Here is a 15,816-nt window from a genome sequence, read left to right on the forward strand (position 1 = left end):
TATAAATCTTTTGTGTACAGCAATCTGTGGCGTATGAGAAACCATATAGATACCCAACAACCTTTCCTGGCTTTTACCACATCAAGCTATCGGCAACTTTTTTTTGTTTTAATCAACTCCTGTAGTAGAAACACTAACCAAGCAATTAACAGCAAATTTCTAATTTTCTAAAAGAACAATGTTTCTTCTCTTAAAAAGAGCAGAGAAGCCGACGGGGAGTTTCAGACGTATGTACAAATGGGTGTACCTCAGACAGATGGTGAGAGATGGCTGTCAGCACCGCGGGCATGCGGACCCAGCCTGCGGGGGGGCTCTCACAGCACCCAGTGTCACACCCGAGGAGGGCTGGGGTGACCAAGGGTGCTGGCTGCCACCGCCTGCCTAAGACCAGGAGCATCCCCGGGCCATGCAGCGAGGTACTGCCCCCGGGGAGGCACAGGATCCATCCCCGTACATCACCTTGCAGGCTGCAAAGTGTAGCTTGTCTGCATTGCCCATTCTTATCTGCAATTTCACTTGGCCAGGAGTTACAAACCATCGAGAGTACACACATGCACACCATACACTTCCACCCCACTGCCCAGTGCCTCACAGGAGAGCTGTGCCCTCCTCGCTGCCCAGCGAGCCCAGGAGCCTGCATCCCTATTCACACACACAGCCCGCTCCACCCCTCGCGCCTGGTTTCGGTGATGTCAGCATTCGCAGAATTCACGGAATTCATTAAGAAAATCATTATTTACATAGAGGTGTGCAGCAGCCTGCTGTGACAGAAGAGCTGAGACAAGAGTTTGCCCAACTTTGCTGACTCGCACCCTGCTCATGGGCTTATTGCTGACTCGGGCACAGGGACTGAATTGCCCACGCGGTTTCTGTTCCTCCGGTTCACGCAACGGTGGTGAAGCTGCTGCCTGCACCCCGAGTTTTTACTGGCTGTGTTCACCCTCAGGGGGAACCACCCCCTGGGCTGTGCGCGGTCGCCGCACCCCGGGCAATGTTAAGGCATTACATATATGCAAGAGCTGTTTGGGGATTTAAAAAAACCCACTCAAAGTGTAAACATTTTTGCACATACAGTCATTAGACTTCCACGCGCAAAGTTTTCTGTTGTTTTCTGCATAAATCACGAGTTAAGGAGCTACACAAAGAGCAGACGCCTGGAGCACTGGGGTTCTCTTACAGCACAGCAGCATGCAACGCGACAGACTCTAAGTAGTAGAAATATTGTAAATCTCAGTCCAGGACGCTTCCTCCTTCCTACGTTTCTTACATAGTTTAGGTAAATGTCATTAAAAACTACATGCCAGTAACTCGGGTAAGATGGGTGGCTGCATAAGGAGCTTCAGCGCTTGGTGATTTCAGCTCATTTCTACTTTGTCTCTAAGTAGAAGAGGGAGAGATTTTGCTTCCATTCCTGTATCTATGGAGGTTGCTCAATGACCCCTAGGTCGCTGTGCCGGCGGTGCTATAGGTTTAGGTATCAGTGATTCTGGCTTCTTCAGGGACTTTGGCACATTCACCCCGATTCATACAAGATCCCTGAGAACTTATCAGAGCTGCAGTACTTTACAATTTAAAAGACTCGGTGTGGGCGCTGGGCTCCCCGTCGTGCTCACGCCTGCTTCTTGTTGTTGTCCATGCTATGCAGCAGCGCCAGGAACTCCAGGATGAGATTGGCCGTCTTGCGGGGCCGCTCCACCACCACCGAGTGCCCGCAGTTCTCCAGGATGTACACGTGGCAGTCCGGGATAGCGCTCGCCAAAACACTGGCGCCAGAAACATCCAGGACCTGAGGGGCAGGGGAAAAATTAGTCACTCCCAAAGGCAGAGCTGGGTTTTGCTTGACACTGTAAAACCCCGTTGTAGCTGCCTTTGCAAGTCCAAGCAAGATGCCGAGCAGGGACACGGACGTGGTCCTTGCAAAGCCAGCCCTATCCCACGCCTGGAGATGGAACAGGGAGGCTGCACAGTGCTGGTCTGAGCATGGGGCAGGGAGCTCTCTTGGATGCTTTTTGGCTGCCGGCTCAGTGCAAAGGGGTCATTGCAAGCAAACCTTGCATCTTTGCATTTACAGAACCCTTTGCACGCCTGCACTTTCCTTTCCCCTCCCACTCCTCCCTCTGTGATCAGCCCTAAGTCCCATGCTTTTGCCTTGCTGCCTGCCCACAAACAGCCCACGCACAGCCCATCTCTCCCTGGTTGCCAGGACAACTCTCTTTGCTGGCTCTTTATTCCTCTTCCTAGCCCACGCCTGCAGCAGCGTTGGCACTTGCCCCCTGCCTGCCTCTTTGCCCCCCCCAGCCCCTGCTCTGCCCTCTCCTTCCACACTGGCTGGGAGCTTTACCCACCCATCACCTGCCAAGTCCCCATGTCCAAAGCCACTGGGGACGGGGACATGCATGTGTCACAGAGCAGCACACAGCGTGGCAGTGCAGCCCACACTGTGCCCCACAGGTGGAGAAGGAGCCAGGGTCCCATAGGGGCAGTGGAGGGGGCCACGTACCTGGTCCTGCTTTCCCCAGATGACCTGCGTCGGTGCTTTGATCTTGCTCATGTTCTCATGGAGAGAGTGCCTGGACTTTTCATCCACGATCTCTAAAAACACTAGTGGGAGCAAGAGGAGAGTCAGTCCTGCAAGGGGGATGCTTCTCCTTCCCTTCTCGCAGGGGTCCCTGTGCGGCAACTCAGGCAGGGGTGACGGGCAGAGCCCCAAGGGGCTGTCCTTGCCCTGCCACCAAGCCCTGATGTGGACAGAGCCTCCTCCAAGCCCACCTTCTCATAGGTACCAGCACTAATTAACCCCCTGGGAGAGTGAGGATGAAGCAGCAACCCTATCACCCTCAGGAGTGGCAGTGTGTTGCTACCAGCAACCAAGGTGCATCCCCAGATCTGATAATGATGTTGCCCCCTTCCACTCTCGGCAAGACTGAGGGGACACCAGGACTGGGCAGCATGCAGTGGGCACCAGGCCCGGTGTCAGCCTGCGCCCGTGCCCTGGGGGTCTGGCCGGAAAGCCTGGGAGGGGGCTGCTGCTGCACACTTACGTTTCCGGTAAAAATCATTGTGTGGGATGCGGACGTCGACCAGGCCCTGGAGGATCTGCGGGGAGAGCAGAGGAGAGCTGCGGGGGGGCCCATGGCCAGGAGCGTGTCCCCGACGCGCCCTGCACGGCCTGGACCTGGCACAAGCTCTTTCCTAAGCACATCTCGTGGGCCAACCACAGAATCACAGAATCTCAGGAGTTGGAAGGGACCTCGAAAGCTCATCCAGTCCAACCCCTGCCAGAGCAGGATCACCAGACCAGGTCACACAGGAACACGGCCAGGTTGGCCTTGAATGTGTCCAGAGAAGGAGACTCCACAACCTCTCTGGGCAGCCTGTTCAGTGCTCTGTAACCCTCACAGTAAAAGTTTTTCCTCATGTTCAGATTGACCCTCCTATGCTCCAGCTTGCTCCCATTGCCCCTTGTCCTGTCATTGCCTGTCACTGAGAAGAGCCTGGCTCCTTCCTCCTGACACTCGCCCTTTACAAATTTATAAACATGAATGAGGTCTCCCCTCAGTCTCCTCTGCTCCAAGCTCAAGAGCCCCAGCTCCCTCAGCCGCTCCTCATAAGGGAGATGCTCCACTCCCTCCATCATCTTTGTGGCTCTGCTGGACTCTCTCCAGCAGTTCCCTGTCCTTCTTGAACTGAGGGGCCCAGAACTGAACACAATATTCCAAATGCAGTCTCAACCGTGCTTAAGTAACTCGTATTTCTGCACGAGTAATTTTGTCTTTTATGATGCAAACCCTAATTTCTCCCCCCAGGCCAGCGATCACAGCCTGCTGGCTGCCTCAGCTGTAAATGTGCTTCTCTTCCTTCTTTTATTCTTTTGCCAAAAAAGGTCTTGGTGTTACTTTATGTATTTTTCTTACTCTCCAATCTACTCATCCCAGACTTCCAAAGGAAAAGCAGTTTAGTGGCCAGCCCCTTCCTGAGTTCCTCTTGCCTGACAATGAGGTGATTAACATTTCCATCGCTTTTGCTTAAAAAAGCAGCAAACAATCCCCATCCAGGCCAGACAAAAGCCGACTTCATGCTTCCTGCCAGCCATATTTACTAAAAAACTTTTCGACATCCCAGCCCACTGCCAAAGACCTCACAGGAGGAGGAATTGCCTCGGCTGCTTGAAGAGAAGAAAACCTGCTCCCCACATCCAAGCCTCACTTCCAGCCCGGGCTCCTCACCTGCTGCGGCACCTTGAAGCGGACATAGGAACAAAGCTTCAGCATATCTGCCATCTCCTCGGGCGTCGAGGGAATTAAAGGGATCCTGTCGATGCATTCAGACTCTTGCAACTCCCGGAGCTGCTTAATGAACTTGCTGTCAGTGGTACTTGGCAGGCCTGGGTCAAAGGAGAAAGGAGACACAAACTAAAACCTAGACAAAATCCCCAGCAGCCCCAGTGACAGAGCAGTGCTGGATCAACCTCCCTCATGGCCTCTTGCTTGCTCACTCATTTAAAGAAAAAAAAACAAAACAAAATAGAGAGGGAAGAAAAAGATCTGTACATACAGCAACATCACTATGAACCCAGAGATACCCTAGAGACCACCGAGCCCCGTGGGCTGACATCACACGAGGTTTATTCCCTGTAGACACACATGAACACTTTGGCAAAACCTATAGCGTTTAATTTTGTGTGGCCAGCAGATGCAAATACTAATGCCTGTGCCCAGCCTGCCACAGCATGGGGTTGGTTACAAAATTTCAGAAACACCATCTGCATGCACCATTGCAGAGAAAATCCCCTGGCAGCTTAACCCCAAGCCTCTCTGCAGCCCCACACAGAGGTTTCACATCCAGAACCACCCAGCGAGTCAGAGGAGCAGGAACCTGGCAGCCCCCAGAGCCTGGTAGCTAGGTAACATTCGCTTTGCTTCAGTTCTTATTTCTTATCTGAGAGCTGCTTTCCTTGCGTGGGAAGGGGAAGGAGCTGCTTTAACAACCGGGATGCAGCAAAGCTCTCTCTGGCAGAGAAGCTCCCTGCCAAACTCCCCATGCCTCCTGCAGCATGGCATGCCCAGGCTCCCCAAAGTCCCCAACCAAGGGAACAGTGGAGATGGAGGGGATGGTGGCGATGGAGGGGTGCTGCGTGGGCATAGGGACACCCCGGTGACCTGCGCTCGGCCCCAGAGTGCTCTTCCCACTCAGACCAACCAAACTGGCAGGACATATCTCTCTGGCTCTTGAATCCCCAGAGATCAGACTGGGGAGTCTGTTTTCCTGTTGCCGCCTGGGTTCCCCCTCTAGAAGTGAGAGGCTGCAGATATGCCATGTAAAATGCCTGCCACCCAAAGGGAAAAGCCGCTGTCCTCCAGAGCAGGACTTGTCTCATTTGCCCTCATCCCAGCTCTAACCACAGCACAGTGTGGCAAACTCTGGAGAAGAGCAGCGAGGACAAGGCTGTGATTCCCTCCCATGCCCTGCCAGAGCTTTTCAGACTGTACATACAAATGATTTCAAAATGCTTTGCACTAAAAGCCTATTTTGCTTCCGGCGCTGCTCTGGGGTTTTGCACTGGCTCCTGCTTGCCCTCTCCCTGTCTTGCTACCCCTGCATTACCCACCTGCAGGACAGATGAGAGTCAGGCTGCAAATGTCTTCTGGGTACTGGGCAGCATAGACACCAGCTACGTTTCCCCCCATGGAAGTGCCAACCAGATGAAAGGGCCTTCTGTTCAGCTTGATGCACTCCACAAACTGGCAGGGGAGCAGAAGAGGCGTTGTTAGAGGAGGGGAAGCAACAGCACAGGGTCATTAGAGAAACTCAAAAAAGCTTGAAGTCGGTGGCTCTGGATGGGCTGCGGGTGGGAGCAGGGCCACACGAGGCAGGGCTTATGGTGCTTCGCATCCTTCACATCCCCACATCCCTCCGCAGAGGCCATGCGACACTAGGGCATTACCTGGTGTATCCTCTTCGCTTGCCCACTGATGGAGTAATCGTCCAGGGCCGAGCGGGTTGTGCCCTCGTGCCCGGGCATGTCAACGCACACCAAGTGCAGGTTCTTCGGCAGGAACTGCAGAGACAAACCAGGGTGGTTACAGCGCAGGGCAACTGCTGCGGAGCCCAGGGATGGAAACTGGTGGCCATGGGTGGGAGCAGGGCGGTCACTCTCCTCCTAGCAGCCCCTGGTTACTCATGTGCCACAGTACGTCAGCTCAGGTACCAAGGATGACATGATGAGAAACCACGGGCAAGGTTTGCTTCCCACGTACATACTGCACTCCCCTGCAGCTCTGCGTGTTGCAGGGATGAAAGGGACCCAACAAGCAACCAGCACAGAGCTGAGGAGTGTGTTTCTAGTACATTACAGCAATTGTCACAGCCCACCCATGCTACTACTGGGTCCCCACACCACCCCAAAGCCCAGGACCATTGACTCTTGATAAGGAGTGACACGATAGAAATGGAGTCCCACCTTGACTATGGACAGCCACATGTCTTTGTGGGCTGAGAAGCCATGTAACATCAGGATGGACGGTCGGTACCCAGGTCTCCCTCTATAGGAGTAACAAAACTGGTAGTCATCGTAGTATGCATATCTAACCTGCATACCCAAGGTTCGGCGCCAGTACCTGGAAACAAGGAGAAAAAAACACCAGTGAGCAAGACAAGACCAGGGCCCAGCAGTAATATAAGCCAGGTCCAAACTCAGCCACAGATTTGCCAGTTTGCTAAAGCCACTTAGGCTGGGCTCACACCAGTGCTGTCATGGTCCTAACTGAGACTAATTCTGAGCATCCAGTCCCTGGACCAGACTCTGTGCCTACATGTGACCCCTTGCACGTGTAGTACTGGCTGCTGGCTATTCACAGCTGCCCTGGAGATGGCTTGTGGATTCATCCTGTTTGTTAAAAACTTCCAAAAATGCCCAAAATAACTAATTTGCCCAGTTCCCTCAAGGCAATGGAAATGGGCCAAAATGATAGTCCTAAAACTGAAGATGCCCAAAAGTTGGTGTGAGGAGAGAGGAAGCCACATGCACGGCAAGGCAGTGGGCAGGACAGGCAGGCTGAGGGAGGCACTCGTTCCAGGTGGGTAAGGTGGATCTGTCACAGGTCTATTTGGGCACAGCCCTGCAGCCATGGGACAACGTCACCGCACAAACACATCGGATCCCAGCCACAGCAACTGTGTCACCAGGAGCACCACAGAAACCCAGTTCCTGTATGCCAACTAGACAACCATGAAAAATTTATTCATGCACACACAAAGGGCTGGAGGGGATCATCCATACACAGAGTCAAACACCCCAGAAGATGCTGGGCCAACCCCAGGGAAACCTGGGTCATTCCTCTCAAAGTGAAGAGGCAGATGGATGGCTTCTGCCAGCCCATACTTGCAGCCTGCTCAGGGAGGGTGCAGTGAAACTGCTGGCCAGAGGGGACCTGGGCAGAGATTATCAGTGACTTTGGACACATGATGTGTACGTGCAGTCCCAGATAGAGGAGCAGGTATGCTTTCACTGCATTTCCCCTATGTTCAGACATAACCCTTGTCAGGACAACTACCAGGCTGCTCCTGATGGCCGAGAAACTGGCAAATATATTTATATGCAGTGCCAGAATTTATTTGAGATGCAAGAGCAAGGTCACCAACACTGCTGGGCTGTCCTAGCTCTCTGCCCACTCAAAGCTTATACAAAGTGCAATCCTCTTTTAGCATAATCCCTTTTTGGAGAGAGTTAGTGGGACTTAAGCAGCATCTCAGCTCTGTGCTGGTCCTACAAGGAGAGGTGAATTTCTCCCTGAATAAGTGTCTTAAGAGTCCTCGCCTCAAAGGCACCGGTGTAAACTACCGATGGGCAAGATGATAACATTTTTAGCAACTGATCCTGATGGATCAATTCAGCAGAAGGCAAAATAATCTGCGCAAAGCTGAACTGATCCCTCGTGAGGTGTTAACGCAATTAGCGGCAGCAGCTAAACTGATTAAGCCCTGGTGGCAGAACAGGCGGGCTCGGGGCTGGGGTCAGCGGGGCAGCCCTGCACGTCAGGCCTGGCAGGGAGGCGATTTAGCAGCAGGGAAGGGAGCAAAGCCATTGGTGACAGGGACCTGGCATGACCCTTGGCTGTGCTGGCTGAGGACACACGGAGCAGCACCAAGGAGGAGGAATGGGGGAGCAAGTGGTGGAAGAAGGGAGAGGCACTCCCGGGGACCTCCCGGGCACTTCCCAGGAGTGGGGCAGTGAAGCTGGAGCTGCACGGGGCTAAAAGGTTGGTGGGGTGGCATGGCATTGCTGCCTGCCCCTCGCCTGGCTCTGCTAGTGGGGAAACACGATTTTTTTGCCCCAAAAAGACGCCAACTCTGGAAGAAGCAAATAGGAAGGGAAGAGTAAAGGGCAGAGTCGCTCTTCTCACCCGCTGTCCCCAAGAAATTAGGTGCCTGTGATACACAGAGCATCACGGTCACTTCTGCAAGAGATGCCAGTGCTGCCAGCAAAGAAGAGAGATGTGGATGCTTACCCTTCAGAAGAGAGCAGCCCTGCTGGTCCTTGCTCACACGCTCCCTCCCTCAGCTGAACACAGACCAACCTACCCAGGGTACGTCTTCACTCAGCCCTCAATTTGTGACCCCAAAGGATGAGGTGTCAGGGTCTTCTCTACCTCCCTCTCAAACCAGCTCTTCCAGGCTCCCAGCATCAGCACCTTGTGCCTTCTCTGCCCTGTCCTGCCATCCCTGCCTGCGTCCCTCTGAAGGCTTCGCCCTGACCACACTCACTCTGCTCTGATACAGCAGTGTTTTTCTGGTGATCCTCCTCTGACCCTGAGCCTACGAGGGTCCTCCCTGGCTTCCACTGGCCACTTGCATGTCCAAAGGGAAAAAAACCCCTTTGACTGACAAACCCTGTACCATCTGGACCTGCCCTGGGCAGCAGCATGGACATCCCCAGCGCAGGAGGCTGCCACACCGCCTGCTCTCCTTTCTAGAGCAATGTTTGGCCCTACAGCTCCCCATGCTATGTACAACTAGAAGTTTCCCCTCTGCCGACCGAGCTGCTGGGGGTTTCATCCCATCCTCCTCCTCTCTCAGTCCCCAGCTGCCTCGATTAAAAGGTTGCTGATAAATGTGCCATTAGAAACAGGCTTCATCACACTGCTGCATCTGAGTGCTGGGGCGGGCTAATGTCCTCCTCTCACAGGAGGTCACTTTGATTTGGAAACACCCCATGAGCAAAACCGCAGGAGCCACCATCTGCCAGCAGCACGTGAGGGCAGTGCTGCCCACCCCGGCTTCCGAGAGCAGCGTCATCCCAGCTCTCCCTGGCAACAAACCCAGAGAGGAAAGCCACCAGCATGCTTATCACTGATTACCAGACACAGACAAGGACTGAAGCATGCAGTGCCTGCCTCCTGGTATCGGAAAGGATGAGATGCATGAGGGTGAGGAAAAGCACCACTCCATCTTCTCTGATGCTCCACCCCAGAAGAGAGGGGGAGAGTGAGAAAAGCCCCGTCCATGACTGTTAGTGAGAGAAAAGGCCCTGCCTGTGAGCAGGCTGGTAACCGGGAGGGAGCTTGTGAGCCCAGGGAGCCGTGGCAGAGATGAGGACACCTACGCTGATGGCTGCTTTGACAGGAGGTCACCACCCTGCCGGGGCTGCCGGGCTGCAGATGGGCAGCAATGGCAGTGCTTTTCTCAGTCACAGTCTCATCCTCTGGGGACACCCAGAAAGGTTTGGAGGTGTCCCACGGCCCAGCTGAGGCTGCCCCAACAGACATAAGCCTCAGCAGCAAAAAAAAAAGCAGTTAAAAAAATGCCATTTTAGAATCATAGGAAGGGAAGGGACCACAAGGATCATCCAGTCCAACCGCCCAAGGTAACAGCACAGTTTAAATGAGAGGAGCCAGCCCCTGTCAAGCCGACTCTTCAAACTGACCAATGCAGGGGAATTTACCACTTCTCCTGGGAGATTGTTCCAGTGTCTGATTGATCTCGTGGTAAAAAAATCTCTTCTGGAGTTCAGCTGGAATGTCTCCAGAAGCAATTTGTGTCCATTACCCCTCGTCTTCTCCATGTGACTCCTTGTGAAAAGGGAGTCTCCCTCTTCTTGGTAGCCACTCTTTATGTACTGGTACATGGTGATAAGGTGCCCCCTAAGCCTTCTCTTCCCAAGGCTGAACAGGCCCAGTTTTCTCAGCCTTTCTTCATACAGCACATCTGCCAGTCCTCCCATCATCCTCATGGCCCTTCTCTGGACCCTTTCCAACCTGTCCACATCTTTTTTGTATGGTGAGGACCAAAACTGGACACAGTGCTCAAGGTGCGGTCTGACCAGTGCTGAGTAGAGAGGAATAATCATTTCTTTATCTCTGCTGGTGATCCCCTTTTTAATGCAACCCAGCATCCCGTTGGCTTTCCTTACAGCTGCAGCACACTGTTCACCCATGTTGAGCTTGTCATCCAGCATCTTCTCCCAGAGATGCTTAAAGCTACACACAGCCTGTAAGCCCATGGAAAAGCCCACCTTACCTGCTCCTATGGCCACTGAGGGCAGGAACACCCACTGCCATCTGTGCCGCCTCACTGCCCGTGGGCTCTTTGCCCCATGCACCCGTGTGTGTGTGGGGACCTGCTAGGACCAGCACTAATTCCACCCCCCTGCTAAAATGTGAGTAGCTGGGCTAAGGGACTCACCAGTAGTAGATGCGGATGAGCGCTGAGGGCCAGAGGAGGAAGGAGGCCACGAAGGCAAGGATGGGGATGGCCAGGGTGCCACCGGCAATGACAAACATGTTCAGCACATCTGGGTCCATGCTGCTCGGCACCACTAGGTCTCACCTGCCCACAGTTAGGGAATGATCAGAGGTTAAACACCAGAAATGATGACAAGTCAACGTTAAATGAGATCTCTGCTGCCAGAGGGAGAGGAAAGTGGCTCCACGAGAGGCAAAGGACACTGCTCAGGAGTGGGGCAAAGTCTCTTTCCGTTTTAAAACTCAATTATTTCTTCTGACTCCTTAATGGCTCTAATTATTGCAATGTTGTCCTTTCAGGAGAGCACATCTCAAACGGGCAATGAGCCTCCTAGCAGGCACAGACCACATTTGAGGTAACGGTGCAATGTGGCCAGTGAGGCACTTTGCAGATGGGGGAAGCGCAGCCTTTTCCCTCGATGGGTGCAGGCAAGGCTGCCTTAACACAGCCTCCACATTGCTTTTCAGAGGCAGACGTCCAGCTCTGGCTCCCCTCCCCCTACCCAATCCCAAATCCCCAGCACACAACCACTGACCTAGAATTGATGGCTTGAGCCCGTCTCTCATTACTGCTCCACACAGGCACCAATTAATCAAGGGAGCAGAGCCTATTAATGGGCTCGGGAACTGAAGGAAACAACCTGGCAGGGTGCTGGTTGGCGACCAGCCCTTATCAAAGACAAATTCATCCCTGTCTCCACATCCTTACTCCTGTCCATTTTGCACTGGCTGTTGATCACAGGTCCCCATCCCGGCCCCGGAGCATCCTTGGGACAAATCTCAGGGGCGGCAGGGGTGAACTCTCATGCAACACCGTGCACGTCCCTGAACTCGCCCCACCACAGACAGCTTGGATATATTTTTCTCATTAAGAGATTAAACCCTGTCACACACACATCTCCTCTAATTCCCTCTGCTAACACATCTTATGTCTCGCCCTTTCCTCGGCGCTCGCTCATTTATCAGACATTTCTAAAACGAGATGTTTCCAATGCCTGCTCTTCCACCAGCCATTTTCCCCCTATCATCACCACCACATTTCTCTGTGCCAGGACAGGCAGATTTGATTCTGTTTCCTGTGAGACTCATGGCGGTGCGTGGTACACTGTGTTACACCATGAAGCAGGAACAGAATCGCTGCAGTCAAATCCTCTCCCCCTCCAACGCCATCACACCAGATCACATCAAACCCCCACGGTACACACAACAAAGAAAAACAGTTCACAGAACCTCTGAAACAACAGCCAGATTCACCTTTTCCCCCCCAAGGAAAACAGGAATAACTGAAATGTAAGGAATACTCTAAATATTTCCACCAGGCACCTCCTTAACAAAGCTAAACTACATTTCCTTCATCAAACCTCAACAACATGCCGTTATTCGTTTAATTAACGTTTTGCAGAAGGATCTTTGATCTCTGCACAGCTTCTTTCTTCATAGGTAAACACCTTGTGCAACAGATGAACCTTGAGAGCAGGGCAGCATAGCAGCCCACCTGAGAGCACTTGCTGCCTTTCACTATGTCACTAGAACAGGGAAGAAATTAAGCACAGAAAATCGCTGCTGTCCCTGTCAGTGACCCGTAACAGGAGGAGGTTGTGCCTTGGGAAAAGTGTGGGGTGTGGGAGCCCCTGTGCTCCTCGGTGTGGGGTCACCACCTCTGCCTCTGCCACCTCCGCGGCTCTTGGAAAGCAAAATAAGAAGGAGAAGGCCTTTAAAAAGCTCAGCTTACTTTACAGAGATTCCCTCCTCCTCTGGGCACAGGTCCTGGTCGCTGTGGGTAGTGGCAGCGTCTGAAAACAGTCGGAAGAAGGAAAAAAAAAAAGGTTAAAATCTCACTCCTGCTTTTTTTCCTCCTTTCAGGCTCGGTAGCCAGGCGAGACGGCGAGTTTGGGTATTTAAGCCACTGGCTTTGCTGCAAGACGCCTCATCTTCACCTTCCGACCAACCTTTCCCCTGTTTATGTAAATACGGTCTTTTGTACAATAAAGCCAAACGAGGGCACTTGTTCCAAGCAGGAACAAAGTGCAAGCTGCCATTGGAGACGAAGCGAAAGCTGCCGCGGCAGGGCTGCAGGGCTCCCAGTGAAACGGGGCTCATGGTTGTGCTTCGGGCGATTACAGCTATTAGAACAAAGCCAGCTAAGCTCCTTCACATCCCCTTCCCCTTCCTCTTCGTCTTAAATGTAATTTTCCAAGTGTTCTCAATGACCCCCGAGCCTTCCTTGTGCAAGTCGGGCTGAAGCACAGTGCAGCCGCAGGAAATTAATGGAGAGGCAGGAAAGCGCTGGCCTGAACTCGTCAGCAGATTTTGGCCATGGAAATCCAAGCTGGAGGCACAGCGGGAGCACCGGAGCCCCCACCCCACGAGCACTGGGGGCTGCTTCGAGCCAGAAAATCCCTGAGACTCCCCCTGCCGCAGCTGTGCGGCCAGGGGTGCCCCGGGGGGCTCCCATCCCCAACCCGGCCCTGGCCCGCCGCCACAGGCCACGTGAGCCCCAGCGCCCAATGCCGGCCATGCGCACCCAGCAAGCCCTGCTCAGGGCCCCCACCACCCATGGGTGCCCGGGGAGAGGGTGATGGCAGGGCTGAGCCCCTCCTTCTGTGTGGGCAGAGCATTGCCACCGATTGCCATGGTTACCCCCAATGGCGGCAGCGGGAAGGAAAACGCTGCCAGGCCCAGCTCCGTGGTTGGGGGCAGCCACCATTGCCCCAGTCCCAGCACCCCTAGGCTGGTAAAGGTGCCCCTGCAGTCAGCAGCACTGCAGACACACCGGCTCCCCAGAACCATGCAGGAGCACCCATGGTGCCTGGCCTCTGCGATGGTGCTTTGCCCCAGGGGATGATCACCCTCCTTGTGGCACCATACCAGGAACAGAAGCAGGCAGCATCGCCCCAGACACCAGCACAGTCCCTCACTGCCGACAGGAGAGAGACCTGGGTTAAAAATAAAAGCCTGTGGTAACAGCTGTGAGTTCTCAGAGCACAGCTCATCCATCACTGTGAGGTGCCCTGTGACCAAGAGTCACAGCCAAAGGGCCCCAAACATTGCTACTGCATTCTTGAAAGGATCTCCTAGTACCTCATAAATTAACTTGCAAGCATCAATTAGGCAAGACTGATAAATGCTGGGTGATCACAGCGGCGATAAGGCCGAGTGGGCTGCACACCCAGCAGGGCACTGGATGCCAGACCAGAAACACCAGTTCCCACACTGGCAGCGAGCTGCAGGCACCACAGCCCTCGCACCCTGCCTGGGAGCACCCCCCCAGACAAGGCACCCTGGGTAACGGGATGGAGGGACATGGACCAAGGACGCTAAGGAGAGTCTCTACTTCTCCACTTGTCTCCTAATTCCTCCCCTGCACCAAATTCAAGCAGGTGCCTCATCGCCTGCAAACAGAGGGGTCATGGGTTGCTATGGAGGACAGCACATTGATGACAGTCCCCAGGGCCACAGGGACAATAAATTACTGTGAGCATGGTTTGAATCTGCATTGGTATTTTTATTATTTCAAGCTGCTGGAGAAGACCCAGCAGTGCAACTCAGGTGTATATCTCGATTGTTTCCAAGCCCCAGATAAGATGCAGGGGCAGCAGCAGCACACCCTGGTGTGTAGGATTCAAAAACTGCATTTAGCTGAAAACAAAAGAAAAAAAGCAATCTTAGAACTGTGGAAGCAGCTGGGATGGTTACCCAGGGAGACAGGAGGCTCTTCGCCAGCACCAGCATCTCTCGCAGAGCAGGTCTCAGACCCAGCCTGTCTGATGGGGCAAGAGCTGGCAAGGGGTACCTGGGGGGTATGGCAGGGGCTGCAGCACAAAACCCTTCACAAGGCAGGGGGCTCAGCTGGGGAGGGGAGAGCCACAGCTCGCATGCTGGGGAGCTCCATGCAAGGCCAGGGAGGGTTTTCACAGTGCAGGAATCGCACACATGTGCTCACTGACCAAATGTGCCAAAATTTAGGCACAAAAGCAGTACTGGGCTGTGCTCATCAGGACCAGGCTGCAAAACCAGGACTGCTACCCCACATGTGGCTTTTTGCTTACTGCTCCCCATGCCCAGAGCAGCCCATGGCTCACTGACAACAGATTTTAAAACTCGGAATAGCTGAAAGCTAAGCAGCACATTCAGGCATACTTGAATTTTTTTTTAAGAGCTGAAGAAGAAACATTGACCAGTTTTAAGATCCCACTGCAGAATGGAGGCCTTTGATGGGCCTCAGGGGCTGAAATGGGGCCCCCAGAAACCCAAACTTGCATGACTGTGTATGGAGAAAACCCAAAACACGCAAGTAAACCATCGCCCTTGGAAGCTGCCTCCCCTTTGCCATCCTCAACAGCCAGAAAAACAATATAGACCATAAACAACGACATAATATTACGATTCCTCAGTGGTATATTTTGCAGCGTCATCTTTTCAATGCCAACCACAGTGAAGTTATAATTTAAGATCTATTAATATTTGACAGATCTCTGTCCATCAGCCAGGCAGCTCTCAATCTTAATCCAGCCTCTGGAGAGCTGAGAGTAGGAAACTTGCCCTTTCACCTTCATTTATTTATAGATGGGAGAAATGAGATCATTACTTCTGCAATGCCATTTCACCAAACGTGCAGCTCTCATCCATTTGCATCTGTGTAACGCGGCTCTTAAACGTGGGCCCGAGAGTCCGGGCTGGCCCCCAGCCCTGCTGCTGCACCCTGGGCTGGGAACACGCAGGGACAAGCTGTCAGCGTCCCTTAGTGGGGGACAGCCAGCCTGGGGACAAGGTGGCTGAAAAGCACGGGGCACAGCCAGCCTGGGGACAAGGTGGCTGGAAAGCAGGACCAGAGCAGGCTGTGCCACCAGCCAGCCGCTTGTTTAGAGATCCATAACATGCCCGTCCTCCTTCCGGACCCCGTCACCATCCTGGTCCTGCTGCACATGCACACAGCGGAGGATGCACGGCACATCCGATGTCACGAGCGTGCCCGAGCTCAGCCCTCTCCGGGGTGAGCGGGGTAGGAAAGAAGTGGGGAGGAGTTGGGGGACCGGGGGTCACCTTCAGATCCCCTCTCCTAGCACACAGTCCCCCC

The 15,816-nt window shown here is 53.6% G+C and overlaps 1 protein-coding gene across 1 annotated transcript; it reads right to left on the reverse strand.

The window, feature by feature from the left end:
- Positions 1 to 1,207: 1,207 nt before the first annotated feature.
- ABHD6 (abhydrolase domain containing 6) lies at positions 1,208 to 10,830 on the reverse strand. The gene is made up of 8 exons (XM_010189364.1): positions 10,681 to 10,830; positions 6,461 to 6,617; positions 5,945 to 6,058; positions 5,609 to 5,741; positions 4,227 to 4,384; positions 3,042 to 3,096; positions 2,501 to 2,601; positions 1,208 to 1,786 (listed from the first exon to the last, which is right to left on the reverse strand). Exons 1-8 carry the CDS (start codon positions 10,797 to 10,799, stop codon positions 1,610 to 1,612), a joined length of 1,014 nt encoding a protein of 337 aa, XP_010187666.1. The 5' UTR covers positions 10,800 to 10,830; the 3' UTR covers positions 1,208 to 1,609.
- Between the last annotated feature and the right edge of the window lie 4,986 nt (positions 10,831 to 15,816).

Source organism: Mesitornis unicolor, unplaced genomic scaffold (genome assembly GCF_000695765.1).
Source record: "Mesitornis unicolor isolate BGI_N332 unplaced genomic scaffold, ASM69576v1 scaffold27937, whole genome shotgun sequence".
Classification (NCBI taxonomy): Eukaryota; Metazoa; Chordata; class Aves; order Mesitornithiformes; family Mesitornithidae; genus Mesitornis; species Mesitornis unicolor.